Raw genomic sequence first — 19,299 nt, forward strand, 5'->3', positions numbered from 1 at the left:
TCCTTCAACTCAATTTTCATACTTTCATTGAGTTTTGGACTCAATTTAAAGAGTTACACGAATCTTTTGTTAATTTGGGGTCATCTACCCCTAAAATATAATTCTCCCTTAATTTTATATATAATTAGAGGGACAAGGTGATACCCAAAAAAAAACTGTACCATTCTCATCCCTACTTTCAGTACTTTAAAACTAGTTTTTATAAAGATGCCCGTCCCTAATGAAAAAAGAAATAATAATAAAAATAAATCTCCGATTCATGTGCTTAGAAATTAAAATGATTTCCAAGTAAAAAATAATAATAAACAATAATAAAAAAAGAAGGAGTTGATGATAGGGGAAGTCCCCGGCTAACTTGCAAAAATTCATTTTTCATTTTTTTTCCATATCGAGGTAGCTTCTGGCTTCAGTCTCTACGGAAAGACAGAGAAAGAAAACAGGATTGAGCCTGTTTCGCTGTGAGGTATGTCTCAAATCGCCTCCAAACCTTCTTCAATCTCTCTATGTGCAGATCTCTGCTCGCATTTGTTCACACTTTTGTAGCGGAGTATGTACGTTTTGTTTGCCCTAGATTGATATAATTCATATCCCAAATTTGCTTTTATTATTGTTTCTTTTTTCTTGTTTGATCATTCTGGACAATGATTTCGATATTATTCCTATTGCCATTATATGGGTCATTTTGGATGAGTTTGGATATGGGATTGTGCCCTGGTTGGTGGCTGGGAATTGGTTCCAGAAAGTTTTGTGCGTGTTTTTATTTGGTTGGGAGAGTTCAGAATTGAGAAATTTTGATGTTTCCAATACTATTATCATCATTTTTACTATTATGACTGTTATTTGCTGTATGGGATTGTGCTGTGTTTGGTTGCGGAGGAATGGGTCTAGAATAATTATGTTGGTCTCTATTTGCTTTTATTTGGTTGGGAGAAGTGAGTTCTGAGGTTGGTAGTGGATTGGCTGATATTGGGTTACATTTTTATTTGGCGAAGGGATATAGAGTTTCAGGCCATCAAATGGGAAGCCTTCAACAAGGTTATACGGGCCATGTTGGTGAGGAGATGTGAAGTGAGTTGATTACCATGTCCTAGAATTGAGGTATGGTGGTAAGTCTTTTGAAGTCTGTTGGTGGAGTATGTTAGCTTAATGTTCATTATTTTTTCTTTTTCTTTGTGGCTCAACCCCTCGGTGAAGTAGTACTCTAACAGGATGTATTTGCTTTGGTCCTATATGTGTTGGGTTCCTGATAAGCTTGTTCCACATGTCAAATGGCTGGCTAGTTGTGTGCGAACAGGCTATCTTTGGATGGGACATGGCATCCCTTTTAGAATTTCTTATAACTATGGTAACGATAGTGATCCACTGAATGGGGTCATACTGCTGAATCTTGGAGCTATGAATGGAAAAGTGGTTTATATTTTGATCCATTTTGTTTCACCTCATTGAGAAGAGTGGCCTGAAAATCTTTGGTAATGAAAGCTTATAGTTTTAATTTATTCTTCAGGACGAGTTTTCCCATTGCAATGCTTGATTTCAATTATCTTTGCATAATCCCTGTGCTTGTGTGTATCTCCCATATGATTATGTACATGTGTTTGTTTGTTTATATTATTTTTTATAATGTCACTGCTTAATCATGGGCATAACACAAAATGTTTAGTGCTCTGATCCTTGTTTTCCCGGCATACGCAATTATAGCATTTGTTTGCTTGAATTTCACTGATCCTTGTTTTCCTGGCATACACAATTATAGCAGTTGTTTGCTTTCTGTTGAAATTCAATTTTTTTCTTCTCCTTTTTTCTGTACATAATTAATTTATTAGCATTACTTCTCCCAGTTTCTCACATGCTTAAAATAACACTTTAATGGCTGTTATGTTTGTTAGGGCTTCCATTGGAGCTTCTTGGTTAACTGGTAAAGATGAGACGTCAGGGCCAGTATGCTGATTCAGGTGTCAATGCCTATGTCACTGCTCAGATGCAGCATATGTCTGGTCAGAGGATGGAGCACAAGTCTAGTCATTTCCAAGGACGGTTAGAAGGCTTGAATTCTGAGAAGGAGCATCTTTATGGAACTTCAAAAGTGGAGGGACAATGGAGATGGGAAAGAGATGGACCAAAAGTATCAAACCCATCTCATGTGTTTAACGAGGGTAACAGTTATACTTTGACTCTTCCACCCCCCTCTCCTCTCATCTCCTATTTTTGCTCTGATTTTTTAGTTTATCTTGGTTGCTCTGCATGCTCATAGAAAGCCAGCAATACGTATTAACAAATTTAGGTAGAAAATTCTATATATGTATTATATTCAAGAATCAGTTGCTTTGTCTTTAATAGAAAAGAGTTGCCAAATGTTTTTGTCTTTTTTCCTTTGTCACATCCCTTTTATATAACATTGTCTCATCCCTTTTGTATAACATTGTCTTTTCACATTGTTTTTTTCCATTAGATTGACTTCAACAGTAAACAGTTGTTTTTTAATTTTTAAATTTTTTATTTTTAATCTTTTTCATCTGTTCTCAATTTGTTATTAGGTGCAAAAGTTCATTGCCTATCTTTGGGATTGGACATAGCATGCAACACTTTTTGAACTTATTGCTGTGGGATGAATTTCCATGAACCCCAAAACACTTATCTATCTTGGTGAATACAGAACACAAGTGACCAATAAAATTCCTGAAAATTTTGAGAATTGGATATCTTTGAAGAGTTAATTTGTAACCATGTTGCTTTATCAAGTGATATTGATGGTTTTGAATCTAATGCTCTTACATGGTTGGGTCTCCTTTTAGTATGATTGGTTGTTTTTCACAATGATCTAGGAAATGGGGTGGTGCATAGTATGGCTGTTCCCTGTTGTACTTTCGTCTATTTCCTGATTATCTTCTTTTCATTAAAACTATTTCAATAAGAAAATCTACCATGATGTAATCAATCAATTCTATTTAGTTGTGAAGTGTCTCATTTTGAATTATTAGTTAACGAGAGAACTTGGCTTGCAAAGCTCTAATTTGATTACCACTACACTAGCAAAATGCAGTTTTCTGCACTGAACAGGTGTCATGTTCATTTCTGCTGCAAGAGAAAAAGATAGGAAATTTCCATGTTTATCTCAATCTGTCAACAATTTGATTTGTGTTTATTCATAACATTTTTTGTGGGGGACTGTCTGTTCTCAGAAGGTTGTACTTATTGTGGTGTAGGTCAAGGGGGTGATGCATTATCCTTTTACCAGGGGCAGAGGCCAGATGCAAAACTAGGTCTAGAGAAACAAAGCAACAATGATCCCAGATCACAGCCCCATGAAGAAGATATGGACATTGGGTATGAGGATAATCCTCTGTCACATACTTTTGAAGGTATTGAGAAGAAATTCCATGATGATCTTTTGAAGCTAGCCAAGGAACAAACTGATGCAGAGGATGTCGAAAATGCTAGACATAGGGAGGTTAGTATGTTATTTAGTGTCAGTTTGGATACACTTTCTGTTTTAAATTTAGAAAATAGTAATAACTTGTATATAAATACAAGAACTCTTAAAGGCTTACATTGAGAAGGTAATGGTTTTAAAAAATTAAGGTATTATATAATTTTTACCACTTTAAATTTTAAAATTTTTTAAATTGATTTTTAAAGACATAGGGTCAAATCTATACTTTTTATACAATTGGTCCTATTTTTTTTTTTTTTTTATAGAATTTATTACTGCTTTTTATTTTTAAAAACTAAAATTAAGAACTATACCCAAACAGACGTTTATTTCTGTATCTTTTATTGGTGTGAAGGTTTTATATTCGGAAACAACAATCTCTTAGCCCTTTTTGTTTCTTTAATGTCATGTACACATATTTTGTTAGAATAAAGCATATCCTTGGAAGAATTTTTACCATGATTTTGTTAAACATAATAAGGTAGAAGTTTTTGTTTCTCCATGAAGTAGTGTTTAGAAACAGAGTTGTCCCACAGGGATGATTAGGCATTTTACTACTTTAGAATTAAGCAACATCTCCTTGTGTTATGTATGCAGGATTCAAACATTTATGACTTGGATGTCACTGGGTCAAATTAGTTATTTGTTGGTCTATTAGTGGACTATCTCTCTAGGGATTGTAAAAGATACTCTTGTTATTGATTTTACTCATTCCATAAAAAAGTGGATCCTACTATGAACGTAAATACTTTATGTTGGAAAAAATTGTTCGAAAATAAGGAACCTTCTTATTCTCTCATTGAAAAATTAGTACAGATATATATACATCTATGGGACTTGTATGATAAATAGAAACTAAATAAGGCAGAAATTCTTCCTACAAATCCTCCTGCAAAGCTTCTAAATTAAAACTTCCCTAATTCACATAGGCAACTAATTAAATGTGGGCAAAATCAAGAATAAATAAGATAAACACCATAAAATTAGGAATCAAATTGCTGGATTCCAATACTTCCCCTCAAGTTGGTTCAAAGATACATTCCATTCCCATCTTGCCAACCATAGTGTTACATGTAGGATTTTGAATTCCCTTTGTGAAGACATCATCTAGTTGTGGTTTGGATGTGAAAAACAGAGTGCAAATCAGCCCACTGTCAATCCTTTCCTTAAATGTCTATCAATCTCAACATACTAGATCCTATCATATCGTATTGGGTTATGAGCGATGCTGATTGCAATCTTATTGTCACAATATAATCTCACGGATCCTTAAGATTCACCTGTAGTTCCCCCAATAGACCTTTTAGCTAGATGAGTTCAAAAATGCCAAGGGTCATAGCTCGAACCTTAGCTTCAACGCTAGACTAAGCAACTGCTTATTGCTTTTTGCTTCTCCATGTAACCAAGTTGCCTCCCACAAAGGTATAAGCCTCCTATTAGTAATAGAACTGTCTAATTGACATATGGATAAGCCACAATTCTAAGGTGATTGTTCTTTGAGAACAATAAGCCTTTTCTTGGAGTGGGCTTCATATACCTTAAGATTCTCAAGATTGTATCAATATGACATTCTAAGGGGAAGTGCATAATTTGACTTACCATGCTAATAACATATGATATATCTGGAGTTGATGATTGGTCGTTTTTTTTTTTTTTTTTTATAGGAAATGACAAAGGAATATATTGATAAAAAGAAGGTACAAAAGAAGATGAGGAATCCTCCCACCAAAGAAAAACAAGACTACAAGTAATCAAATATAAGAAAATACAAAGAGAGAATAAGCAAACACTTTAGTTACACACCGCTAACCAATCAAGTTGTAACACATTAAGAGGTATCCCCTTAAAAACCTTAGAACAAAAAGCCCAAAGAGAAGCAAGAAAACGAATAGAATCCCAAAGATACTCTGAATTCCTTGCTTTATCCTAAAAAATCCTTACATTCTTTCCCACCACACCACCCACATTAACGCGATGCACGCGTCTTGCCATAAAATAATCCCTCTCTTAGAAGATCCAAAACCATTAAAATTAGTAGATAACATGTCAGAGATGCTCCTTGGGGGAACCCAATCCGTCTTTGCTAATTGAAATAATCTGTGCCACAACCCCATCATCAAAGAGCAATGGAGGAAAAGGTGATCTACTGTTTCTCCATGCTTCATGCACAACTTACATATGTCGAGACTAAGTGCTTTGTGGGGTCTTCTCAATTGTAGCAAGTCATTAGTATTAACCTTCTTGTGAGCCACCAACCGGACAAAGGACTTGACTTTGAAGGGGACTTGAGAATTCCAGACAAACTTGGTAGGGAAAACTAGAGGCGACTCAGAATATTGAGATAAGCCAGAAAGAAAGATTTGACTGTGAAAAATTCTGAAGGAGATAAAGACCAGGATCTCTTATCTGAAACCGAAGGTGATATGTGTAGACAATCAAGAGACCGCATAAGGCCTTCTAAATCTTCTATCTCAGAATCAGAAAGAGAGATTGGTCGTGTGTAAGAGAGATTGGTTCTTGTTTTTGCACTGGTGGCCTTGGCCTCCTAATTTATACCATCAAGTTTGAATCAACATTTTCTACTATTGCTGATGGTTGTATGATGTTAGTCTCCTCCACATCAGCATGTTCAGTAGCATGACTCCAAATGGATAAAGGAAGCATCCAACATTGATCTTCCTGCAATATTTTCTCCCCTTGAAGATAAGATTTTTGGTAATAAGGTTGGTTTTCGAGAAAACTAACATCCATGGAGGCAAATTTTCTTTGTGTAGGTGAATGATAGGGCTTGTACCCTTTTTGTGTGGGAGAATAGCCCCAAAAAATACGCTTATTGGCTTTGGGATCAAGCTTGGATCGATTTTTGTTTGGGATATGGATAAATATAGTACAAGCAAAGATTTTAGGTGGAAGGAAACCAAGGTAATTTCTTTGAGGTAGGTGTTGTTCAGGGCATCTATTGGAGTCTTGGAGTAAGGGTTTTTGTGGGCATTCTATTGGTAAGGTAGGCAATCATAAGTACTACACCTCCCTAAAAGTACATAGGAACGTTTCTAGTGAACATTAGGGCTCTAGCTACCTCCTATAAATGTCTATTATTTCTTTCAATTATTCCATTTTGTTGAGGAGTATCTACACAAGAAGTTTGATGAAAATTCCATTCTCTAATAAATAATTTCCAAGGGTTTTTTTTGAAATACTCTCCTCTATTATCCAACCTCATAACTTGCAATTTTGCATTATATTAGGTTTGGATCATGGGGTGGAACTGTTTAAGGGTAAGGATAGTGTCGGACTTTTCATTTAGGAGATAGTTCCATGTGGTTCAGGTACAATCATTGATAAAACTTATAACCATTTTGCTTCTAAGAGATAAGGAACTTGTGAAGGGCCTGAAACATTAGCATGGATGTGAGAAAAACGAATTTCACTTCCTTTCCTACTTAAAAGATAAGAAATATGGTGGTTTTTTGACAACTCACATACTTTAGATTGGAATTTAGAAAGATCTAAGTCGACACACAATTTAGGATACAAGGTTTTCAAAGAGAAAAAGATTGGATGCCCTAATTTTTCAAGCATTAACCAGATTCTTATATTTTTCCTATGTTTTGATGAGCTTGAATCTTTCCTTGCTCCTTAGTAACCAAGTAATAGAGATCCCCTCTTTCTTTAGCATAGTCCATCATCTTCCCCATAGTTAGGTTCTGAATTACACAATGAATTGGAAAGAAAGTTACAAAACAATTTTGAGATTTTGCTAATTTATTGATAGACAATAAGTTACAAGACATATTTGGGACATGCAAAACAAATGGGAGAGTGATTATGAGTGACTAAAACATTGCCTTTACCACTGATGGAAGTCAAAGATCCATTAGCAACCCATACTTTTTGTTTACTAGAACATGGAATGTAGGTATTGTATACCTAGAATGTTCAATCTCTTATTTTGTTTCTTATTTTGCTTTTATATGTCTAAAAAATTAGAATATGCATTTAGACAGGATGGATATCTTTAAACAATATGATGTTTCTTATGATGTGGGGTATAATATTTAACTCTTTGAATAATTAATACTATTTTATTAATTTTATAAGACATTAGAGGAATGAAAAATTAATAGTGTTGATTGTTGAAGACAACGCTTATATTGATTGAGTATCAAATAGGTACATATATGTATATTTTTTTAGGAGGGATTATTTAACTATACACTATTAAGAAAATATTTCATTTTTTGAAACTTTTACTTTACACTTTCAAAGTCGATTGATTTTAGAAAAAGTGATACTTTAAACATGCACTCAAATAGTGAACAACATTAAAGTTCCAAAACTACCCTTTCTACCATTTTCCCTCTTGTGGTCAACCATCTCCTTTTTTATTTTTTAATTTGACATGACAAGTCAAAGACCAAATTATTGTCTTTAAACTTGGACATGTTGCAACTAAGATGATTTTTCCTTTTTCCTTTTTTTTCCCTCTTCCATATATGTTAATACTAACAAATTCAATATTTCAATATAATATAGATGTTATAATATTTTAACATATATAATATATAAATATTATTATAAATATGTATTATTATTATATAATTAGAATATTAATATAATAGGTATATAATAAATAAACATATATTATTTTATTAATTTTTTATATTTTTATATAATATCTAATAATTTTTACATTTTTAGTCCTTTTTAATCCTATTAAATTAATTAACATTATAATTTTTATTAGATATAATTATAAATTTCTTTTGTTAATGTGTTAGCTTTATGAATTTTTATTTATTTATTATAAATTTTTTCACTATTTCATTTTTTTTTCTTTTTCCCCCCTCCATAATACCTCCACCTTTTTGCTTTATTTATTTGTTTATTATTATTATTATTATTATTATTTTTTTTTATTAAAAAAATGTGATAGTTTCATTAAATCTTTTTGATTTTAAGTTTTTTCACTATTATATCTTTTCATATTTATTGGTTTTAACTTTTCTGCACAATTAAAATGTTTAATGTTTTTAAATATTTTAGTTGCCATATGTCCAAGTTTAAAGACAATAATATGGTCTTTGACTTGTCATGTCAAATTAATAAAAAAAGGAAATGGTTCATGGTAAGAAGTGAGATGGTAGAAAGGGTAGTTTGGGAAGTTTGATAGTTTTCACTATTTGAGTGTGTAACCGAATCAAGGTATTTCTCAATTCCTTATTATTTATTAGAGGAATAATACTTGTATATATATACAATTGAGAGTCCTGATTAGGAAGGTATTATCCCTAAGGAAACAACCAAATTATGGTATGTACAGATATATACAGCTAACACTCCCCCTCAAGCTGGAGCATAGATGTTGATCATGCGTAGCTTGTTACAAAAGTACTCAACTCGAGTTCCATTTAGAGCTTTTGTAAAAATATCCCCAAGTTGCTCTCCAGTCTTCACATAGCCAGTAGAGATTAGATTTTCCTCAATCTTTTCACGAATGAAGTGACAATCGACCTCAATGTGTTTGGTTCTTTCATGATAGACTGAGTTCGTAGCAATATGAAGGGCGGCTTGATTGTCACACCAAAGCTTTGCTGGCATTATGCACTTCATTCTCACTTCACATAAGAGTTGATGTATCCATATGATTTCACAAGTAGCCTGTGCCATGGCCCTATACTCAGATTCTGCACTCGAACGGGATACAACACTCTGCTTCTTACTTTTCCAAGCCACTAGATTCCCGCCAAAGAACACACAATAACCTGTAGTGGATCTTCTATCAAACTTAGAACCTGCCCAATCCGCATCAGAAAAACACTCAATGCGAGTGTGTCCCTGACTACTATATAGTATGCCTAAACCAGGAGCCTTCTTTAGATAGCACAAAATCTGCTCTAAAGTCGCCCAATGCTTTATTGTAGGCGCAGATGTGAACTGACTAACAACACTTACTGCATATGCAATATCTGGTCGCGTCACGATGAGATAATTCAGCTTCCCAACCACTCTCCGATACCTTTCAAGGTTGTAGAAGGGATCTCCATCATCTAGCATAAGTTGTACATTAGGAACCATCGGGGTAGGACATGGCTTTGCTTCTATCTTACCGGTCTCTTTAAGCAGATCAAGCACATACTTCCTCTGTGATAAGAACATCCCTTTCTTGCTCCTTGATACTTTTATTCCCAGGAAATACTTCAGTTCACCCAAGTCCTTTGTATGAAACTTGGAATGCATGAATGTCTTAAGATCAGAGATTCCTGCATGATCATTTCCTGTAATAACTATATCATCGACATAGACCACAAGAAGTATGATACCAGCAGCTGATTTCTTGTAGAAAACGGAGTGATCTTTCTCGCTCTTGTTCATGCCAAATGCTTGAATCTCCTTACTGAATTTTCCAAACCAAGCACGGGGACTCTGCTTCAATCCATAGAGAGCTTTTTTCAGACAACAAACCTTCCCATACTCCCCCTGAGCAACAAACCCAGGAGGTTGCTCCAGATAGACCTCTTCCTCTAGATCACCATGAAGAAAAGCATTCTTGATGTCTAACTGATGTATCATCCACTGTTGGGAAGCAGCAATAGAAATAAATAGTCGAACTAAATTAAGTTTAGCAACTGGAGGGAAAGTATCAGAATAGTCTACTCCATATGTCTAAGCATATCCTTTAGCTACAAGCCTGACTTTCAGTCGTGCCACAGAGCCATCAGGATTGACTTTTACCGCAAAGACCCACTTGCAGCCAACAACTTTCTTTCCTTGAGGCAAATCAACAAGTTTTCATGTATGATTATCCTCCAATGCACAGATTTCTTCAAGCATTGCATTCTTCCACCCAAGATGATTCAGGGCCTCTGTAACAGTTTTAGGTACTGAAATAGAATCTATAGAGGTTACAAGGACACTTGAGGAAGATGACAGGTGATCATAAGACACAAAGTTAGCAATGGAATAGATAGATTTGCAGTGTCGTTTACCTTTCCGAAGGCTAATAGGAAGGTCGAGATCACTGGAAGGATCAGATGACGAAGGAGCTGGTGCAGGACATGTATCGGTTGTCACTAGGCGCCGAGAGTACACCTGGACAATGGGTGGTTTGTCTGGAGCAGGAGGAATATTAACAACAGGACCCAAATGAGCAAGAGACGCATCATAATCAACCACACTTGATTGCCCAACAGTTGGTCTCAAATTAACCACTTGATACACGAGCCATTCTTCATCCTCCTCACTTGCAGAACTTGTGGGTGAAGAGAAGAAGGATGTGTCTTCTAAAAACACAACATCCATTGATACTAGATACTTATTGAGATCAGGCGAGAAACATCTATAGCCCTTTTGCAGTCTTGAGTACCCCAAGAAAACACACTGTAACGCCTTAGGATCAAGTTTAGTAACAAAAGGCCTTGTATCTCTAACATAGCATGTACATCCAAAAATTCTTGGTTCAAGGGGAAAAGGTGATTTCTATGGATGTATTACTTTGTACGGAATATCACCTTTAAGCACTACAGTGGGCATACGATTGATCAGAAAGCAAGTTGTGGAAACTGCATCGGCCCAAAACTGTTTCGGAACCTTCATCTAGAACATGAGTGCACGAGCCGTCTCAAGTAAATGCCTGTTTTTTCTTTCAGCAACCCCATTTTGAGAAGGAGTATCAACACAAGATGTTTGATGAAGAATCCCATGGTGACTCATGTAATTCTGAAATGAGTTAGATACATATTCTTTTCCATTATCGCTTCTTAATATTTTCACAGACACATCATATTGGGTTTTAATCTCAGTAGAGAAAGCACAAAAATGGGAAAATACTTCTGAACGATTCTTCATAAAATAAATCCAAGTTATTCGAGAAAAATCATCCACAAAGGTAACAAAATATCGAAACCCAGTTTGAGAAGTAACAGGACACGGACCCCAAACATCAGAATGTACTAACTCAAACAAAGACTCAGCCCGTTTATTAATCCTTGGGCCTAAAGAACTACGATGATGCTTCGCAAAATGACACGACTCACAATCTAATGAAGGTAAAGTATCAAACTGAGGACATAATTTCTTCAACACCGGTAGAGAAGGATGTTCTAACCGACAATGAGCTTCAACAGGAGAGGCAGTACTGACACACGCAACTGGTCGAGGTACCCACTCGTCAAGAATATAGAGCCCATCAGATACATGTCCTTTACCAAATGTCCGTTTCGTCATAAGATCCTGAAACACACAATGATCAGGGAAAAATGAGACACTACAATTCAGATTTTTGGTAAGTTTACTGACAGAGATTAGGTTAAAGGCCAAATTTGGTAAGTTTAACACAGAAGATAACGTAATAGAAGATGTTGGTTTCACAGTCCCAGACCCTTTAATCTCATAGGTAGAACCATCAGCAACAGTAACAGGAGGAGCAGAATGTGTTCTGAAGGTAGAGAAAGTTTTATGATTACCTGTCATATGATCTGTGGCACCTAAATCAATTATCCATTTGTTTGAGGAGGAGACAAGACATGTTTTACCTGACTCTGCCAGAGCACTAACAGGAGTAGATGCTTTCAGTGCGTCTTGATACTGTGAATATTTAGCAAACTCTTCTGCTGTCATTGTGACGATCTTGTCTGAGGAGTCTGAAAATGTAGCAGTATCAGATGTAGCAACATTGGCAGTTTGAATTCTCCGATTTCGATTTTGCAATTTCCTGCAGTTTTTCTTGGTATGGCCAGCCTCATGGCAGTAAAAACACACAATAGTACTTGAATCATTGCCACGATTTTCGAATGCCCTGTTTCCACCCCTGTTATTTACCCTTCTTGCATTTTCTGCATTTCCTCCTTTTGCAACAAGAACATTGGTGTGCTGAGAAGATGAGACATTCTCAGTTCGTAGAACTCTATTGAAAACTTCCTGAAGGGAACCAATGTCAGAACCAGAAAGAATTTGAGATTTTGCAGTCTCAAACTCAGATGGGAGACCGGATAAGAAACTCATAACAGTCATCTGTTCCCGTTGAGCCTGTTGTACTCTAACATCCGGACTGAAAGGCATAAGTGCATTCAATTCCTCATATACCTTCTTGAAGTCCATAAAATATGCAGTGAGGGATTTAGCTCCCTTCTCAGGACAATGGAAGGCATTCCATACATCATACATCCGAGAGACATTTTCTTTTCCAGAGTACAGAAAATCAAGATAATCCATTAGCTCTTTAACAAATTCACAATGACTCAACAGACCAACAATATCACTATTAATAGAGTTTTTCATCTACAGAAATAACTATGCATCATCTTGCATCCAAAGTTTTCTAGTGATATCAATAGGAGGTTCCTCAGTCAAGTGGTCATCTTTAGCAACACTTCTCAGATAAATTTTGATAGTCTTGCTCCATTCAATATAATTAGACCCATTTAATTTGTGTTCAGTTATTTTTGACACAATGGGCACTATATCAGCAACAGAATTCTTATTCTCTTCCATGATAATAAAATTCAATCTCCAAAGTGATCAGCCCAGACCAGAAATTACAATTCACCACACAGCAAGAAGAAAGAGACAAGTACCTCTCTTACAAGAAGGCATCAAAAGCGTCAAAGCTTGCGTCAAAAGCAACTATAAAACCCTTGACAAAATGGATTGCTGTCATGGCTGCCAAGGTGGGCGAAGAGGAGTGTGCTACTGGATCGGAGAATCACAACCGTCGGTTTTCGGCGACTGCGATGTACATGCTGGGGAACAGCCGGCCGGATTCGTAGCAAAGTGCGAATCTAGGGTTGCGGCGGAGCAGGAGGAACACCGGTGATCGGCGTCGAAGCGGTGGTGAGTCGAGATTTACTCCGGCTAAGTAACAGCAGCGGCGAACAATAAAAGGCGCTCCTCTGGGCAGTGAAGGCCGGGGCTTTCAATGATTTCGGAAGACGGCGTCGCTTCGACGGCAGAGAGAAGGCGTGAGAGGGTGGCGGGATCTGAGAAGAAGGCGTCTCAGGAAGGTGGATCGAGGGGCAAGGTTCGCCGGACTAGCGATGGTGACAAATCTGACAAATCTCCGTCGACGCGTCCCAATGGCAGAATCTCAAAGTCCAAGAGCGAGATCACCCTAGCCAGAGAACGGGATTGCGACGCCAACGGAACTGATCGGAGGTCAAAAGAAGCTGCTACGCTCCTCCACGCGCCGGCGTGTGAGTTGAAGCGTCCTGCTTCTCAGTCCGAACGCGTGAGCTTCACGCGTTCAGCTTCAGGTCGCCGGACTTCGGGTACCGGCCGATCTTGACACCTCGCTTCTCCCTCCAAAGGCAGTGACGCTACTAGGTCACTTTTATCCCGTGACCCAAGAACAAACCCAGAATTTGAGCCAATGGCTCTGATACCATGTAACCGAATCAAGGTATTTCTCAATTCCTTATTATTTATTAGAGGAATAATACTTGTATATATATACAATTGAGAGTCCTGATTAGGAAGGTATTATCCCTAAGGAAACAACCAAATTATGGTATGTACAGATATATACAGCTAACAGAGTGTATAGTTACATGATTCCCCCTATTTTTTATCACCTTACTATAGTGAGGCTATTCCCTTGTTTTTCGCCTTTGGCCTTAGGCTAAAAAGAGTCTTATAACCTCAACATTGCCTTTTGCTTTTGACAACGCTGCATTAAATACAAACCTCTTGTACACAACAAAACTCAAAAAAGAGAGATACAATGCTCATATATTTTTCAACTTAATCATTGTCTGGTTCAAAATTTTGAACCTTCCATCCAAGAATTGCCTAAGAAGCATCATTTTTTCTTCACAAGCATTACCAAAGTGTGTTGCTCTGGTTTACTTGTCTTCTTCACTGAAAGAACCACAGCTGCAAAGTGGAAGCTGTCAGTATTGTGTTCTTTTCATAGTGGACAACCCTACTGGTTTTACTGTCCTTGGCAGGAAGAATATCCTCATCAGAGTGACATGCCTTCCCTTTTATGTGTAGAATGCTTTTGTATGAGGTGCTAAAGGTCCTTGTCCCATCTTATCGCATTTTATATAAATTTAGAAGGGATCATGTGAACATTGTATGATTTATATCTTCCATTTTATTCGATCAAGATGTTCCTTTCCAATCAAGATGCTGTTATTCTCATGGATGTTAAGATGTATAAAATCTCATTCAATTGAGAGCTTTTGTACTGTTTTTTCTCTTATGATTCTGCATAAATGTATAGGTCATATTGGTATACTGGATTAGGTCAATCTTTATTTCTTCATTTAGCTTTTGTAAATCTAGGGATGGTGCCTCATCCTTCTCATGTATTTGCTTTGTCCATTTTTAATGCATTCTTGTTTTTTATCCCAAAAAATATATATAAAAAAAATATATATATATTGCATTTCTATCTTCAAAGAGATTTTCTATGGGGAGGAGAGGCCTTGGAGAACAAAATACACTTAGTCAAGTGGTCAATTGTTTGTAAAGCAAAATCGAAAGGAGGGCTAGGTGTTTGTTCCCTTTCTTTTCTTAATAAGGTCCTTTGCAAATGGTGTTGGCACTTTTCTAGTGAAAGAGACTCGTTGTGGAAGAAAATCATTAGGGGAAAGTTTGGGTAGGAAGAAGGGGGTTGGAGGTCAAGAATGGTGAGAGATTCCTCTGAGGTTAGGGTTTGGAAAGTGATTGGGAAGCAATGGGATTTTTTTAAAACAAAGATTTCCTTTGCAATGAGTAATGGGAAAAGGGTTAAGTTTTGGAAAGATAGGTGGTGTAGCGAGGAGCCCTTATGTGAGACTTTCTTGTCCTTGTTTGCCTTATTTGATTTGAAGGAGGCATGGGTAGCTAATTTTTGGGAGCATCATGGGGGAGGAAATTGGAACTTCCGTTTTGTTAGGAACCTAAATGATTAGGAGTTGCGTGTCATGGAGCAGTTCCTATCTAAACTCCAAGGACAGACAATGAAGAGGGTGGAGGAGGACAAAGTAGTTTGGAAGGGAGATAACAAAGGAGTCTTCTCTATAAGAGGGCTTTATTTTATGTTGGAGATAGATTATACCATCCCTTCCCCTTTAAAGATAATTTAGAACTCGTGGATTCCTTCAAAGGTGAGTTTTTCACTTGGGAGGCTTGCTAGGGAAATGTATTAACATTGGATCAGCTTCAAAGAAGAAGGTGGATGTTGGCCAATAGGTGTGTATTGTGTAAAGAAGAGTTAGAGTCCATTGATCATAGACTCCATTATGACAAGGCGAGAATTTTATGGCAACTGGTGTTTTCCATTTTTGGTATTTGGTGGCTTATATCTGATTTGATTAGGGAGACTTTCTTAAGGTGGTTTGGCTCTTTTGTAGATAGAAGACATAAGGCTTGGAGAGTTGCTCTTTCTTGTATTTTTTAGACAATTTGGAAGGAAAGAAATAGGAGATACTTTGAATGTGAGGAATTGTTAAATCAAAGGCTAAAAGATATTTTCCTTAACAATTTCTTAGGGTGGGTTAGGGTGTATATAGAAGGATATACGCATTTGGTTGATTTCATAGATTGGTTGGGTCATGGATGAGGGAGAGAGTATTTTTTTGTGTACCCTCTTTCCTGTTTTTTGTTTGGTGCTCTTTGTATACAACACGTGTACTCTTGTACACTTTTTGCATTTATTAATATAATCTCTTATTTATCAAAAAAAAAAAAAAAATGTTCTCAAACATTATTCAGGTACTTGCTGAAATTTCTGTGTTGGTTTCTGTGGAGAGCATCACTTCTTTAATGCATAAATACAAGGACTAAATTTTTTTTAAAAAGTGGGGTTTCTCCTTTTTGTCAGATTCCCGTGTACATGAGTCTGTGCTGTAGGTTCTGATGCTGAAATATATAGGATAAAAAAACTTGTATGACTCACCTGGAGCATATCAGAATTAGGGAAGTTAACAGTTTATGGCATGAAGTTTTATAATATTCAGTTAAACTGAGCTTATTTGTCACTTTTGATGGATGTACTGATTAAATCTTTGTATGCAATGTTAAGTCTGTCAAATAGGATTCATTTTGGTAAGTCTCTTAAATGATAAGCAGTCTATGCTTTGCTGAGTATAACAGTATCAGATCATATATAAAAGTTACATGCAAAGGTGTAGTGACAAAAAACTATGCCCATTGTTGTGTTGAAAAACCAGAACACCTAAAATAGGATGTGGTGATCCAAGGTGGTGGCACATTTATGGGCCCTTTAGTTTGGTTATATGTAACGACATGTTTTTCATTTCTTGTCTACTTTGTTCTTCATATATGTAATTTAACTGGTTATTTTTATTCTTTCTAAGTTTATTATTTTTTCTGGCCAAGACCAAACTGCATTGAGGCTCACCAATACCAATACTTGAAACTGTATCTACTTGTGGCTAATCTAAAAAGAAGTTGAGGTTAAGTTTGCAGTTAGCAAAGTTTCTTTCAATTTTCTTGACTAGGAAAAGGTAGGGTTTCAGTTGCTGTGTTCTTTTTTTTTTTTTTTTTATCCCTTGGTTTTTTAAGGGCATGTGTGGTAGGAGGTATTTCTTTAGGCTATTAGGAAAACCTTGATATGTTTCTTATTTCTCTGTTGATCTAATTTCTTCTTGCTCCTCTGGGGCCTTGCCCCAAGAAAAGGGGTTGGGTGGAGATGGGGGAGGTTATAGGTTTAACTTCACATAACAGGAAGGGGAAAGAAACTAATTACTTATCGTAAAAAGGGAGAAAAAGAAATGTGTTAATATAAATTCTTCCTGCAAGTGAGAGTGAAGTAGTGCTTGTATATTATTCTAAGAGGTGAACCTTCTTGTTACCAAGATCTTGTTTGTTTGACCCATTCCTAGTTGGATAAGAGTGTATCATGTGTGTACTTTAGCTTACCAACTCTCTGATGTGTAACTCTCTCAAGTGTATTTGTGTTTCAGAAGATAAATGCAATCAATGCTCAATATCAGGATCAACTAGGAGCACTTAGGGCTCGGCATGCCAACCGAAGAGATGAGTTCCTCCGAAGGGAATCACACGCCCGGCAAAGTCAATATCAGCAAGCTGCAATGGACCATTTCTCTAATAGTAGCATGGGCCCAAGTGATCCTCATGGTTATGATAGGGTTGAAGAACAACGTCGAGCCTATAATGCTGATCATTTTGATTCTTACAGAGAACGGGCTCGATTTCTTGGGGGTGCCAGGGATCATGGGTTTGAACCCAGAGGCCAATATCCAGGTGGGCGTGTTTATGACACAGGCTCTCGTTACTACTGATTTAAGTTGCTTACTGACATATAAATCTTAATCTGCTACTTTTTCTTCAAGGATTTATGATGTTCTGGTTTGTTAGGCTGCCTAAACTAGCATGTTAGTTTGGCTTCTTCCCCACCGTCACACTGCTTCTTCATATATATATATATATTAATTGTAATGATCTTTTTATGTAGTTTCAAGATTTTAATTCTTGGATCATTACTTATGCTGTGAGAGGCTGCTATAAAGTTTTAGAGAACCTTAATCTGAGTATTTCTCTCACCTATATGCACCTCAATTCTATAAATAGAACAAAATTGTTAATCCTAAACTAACTAATGCATTACCAATCCTCCCTCTGCCAATTTTGTGACAAAAACTAAATAAATGAGCCCCTCAATTCTCATAAAACTTCATTGAACCCAAAAATAAAACCTAATCTAAACCATTCTCGACATGGCCAAAATAGTAGCTCTTGTTAACCTTTACACTCATGAATGACAAACCTGTGAACAAATGCTACTCATTTGTGTCACAAAAATGATAAATAAACAAGATATAAGAAAGAACAAGTACAAATGGGAAAGAAAAATAACAAGTCACTAAATCCAAAATATAACCTAAGAGGAGTATAGAATCTATAAAGTAGCAAATAACAAAACAATATATGATAAAAAGATATCTCTCTCACATCAACCTAATATATGAAGGAGCCAACTAATCAAGAAATCAATATCCAAAAGTGGAAACTAGTGGGTGCTCAAACTTGACTAGTTACAAACCATGATTCCAAAATAATGAGTTACTTATCAATGTGTTGAACATGAGTCTCAATGGTAGTATCTTCAATGGAAATCACAATCCACTGTAGTATCTCCATCATTGAAGGATTACTCAAAGGAATTGGTGTAGAAAGACGGTCAACTAAAGATGATAGATGTGTTGAATGTTGGGATAAAACTTTTAAAAGTATGACATGATGAAACAATAAAGGGAATTCATTAATATTTATATTATGATTCCAATTCTTCTTTTTCCATCCTATTTATGCATTATATATGTTGAGCATTCGAGCTTGATATCTCTTACATAGTACATGATTTGGATGTATTAGAAGTTATATGGAAAATGCAAATCATTAATTCCTTACAGGTAGATGATTTGTTTATAATTGGTTCATAGACTTAAATAATCCATTTGAGGTTATAGTACATTATCTCTTAATTGGAGGGAAGATTGGTCTTAGACATTAAGATGGGTTTCCAAGTGCATTAGTATGTATGGCCTTAAAAGCATATTTGGTACGTGAGAGTGAGGAATGAGAACATCCATCTCATTCATTTTCTCATACATTCTCATATATGGATAACTTAAGTGACGATAATAATGGAATCAAGAATGATTATAGAGGAAATGAAATCCTACCTATAAGTGGGGATTTTAATTCATCCTAAGAAGATGTTTCTTGATTCTCTACCGCAAGTTATTTCAAAAGCATTTTTTTTTCCAAAAATTCAAAAACTAAAAACTTGATAAATTGTTTTTTAAAAATAATTTTTTATTTTGATTTTGTAAAAGAATAATTAGTAAATTCAATTTATATAATATAAAATAAATTTAATTGAAATCTTATTAAAATTA

At 36.0% G+C, this 19,299-nt stretch overlaps 1 protein-coding gene across 4 annotated transcripts; it reads left to right on the plus strand.

Moving 5' to 3' along the window:
• Positions 1 to 356: 356 nt before the first annotated feature.
• LOC117916551 lies at positions 357 to 17,877 on the plus strand. 4 transcript variants are annotated; one of them, XM_034832639.1, is made up of 5 exons: positions 362 to 463; positions 993 to 1,106; positions 1,887 to 2,153; positions 3,204 to 3,448; positions 17,341 to 17,877. In XM_034832639.1, the coding sequence occupies exons 3-5, from the start codon at positions 1,922 to 1,924 to the stop codon at positions 17,677 to 17,679; spliced, it is 816 nt and encodes a 271-aa protein (XP_034688530.1). In that variant the 5' UTR covers positions 362 to 463; positions 993 to 1,106; positions 1,887 to 1,921; the 3' UTR covers positions 17,680 to 17,877. The 4 variants fall into 4 exon arrangements, with proteins under 4 accessions (XP_034688531.1, XP_034688528.1, XP_034688530.1 ...); XM_034832638.1 differs by having other exon boundaries at positions 993 to 1,098; XM_034832640.1 differs by lacking the exon at positions 993 to 1,106 and having other exon boundaries at positions 357 to 463; positions 17,344 to 17,877.
• The last annotated feature ends 1,422 nt before the right edge of the window (positions 17,878 to 19,299 follow it).

This window comes from Vitis riparia, chromosome 6, assembly GCF_004353265.1.
Source record: "Vitis riparia cultivar Riparia Gloire de Montpellier isolate 1030 chromosome 6, EGFV_Vit.rip_1.0, whole genome shotgun sequence".
NCBI lineage: Eukaryota > Viridiplantae > Streptophyta > Magnoliopsida > Vitales > Vitaceae > Vitis > Vitis riparia.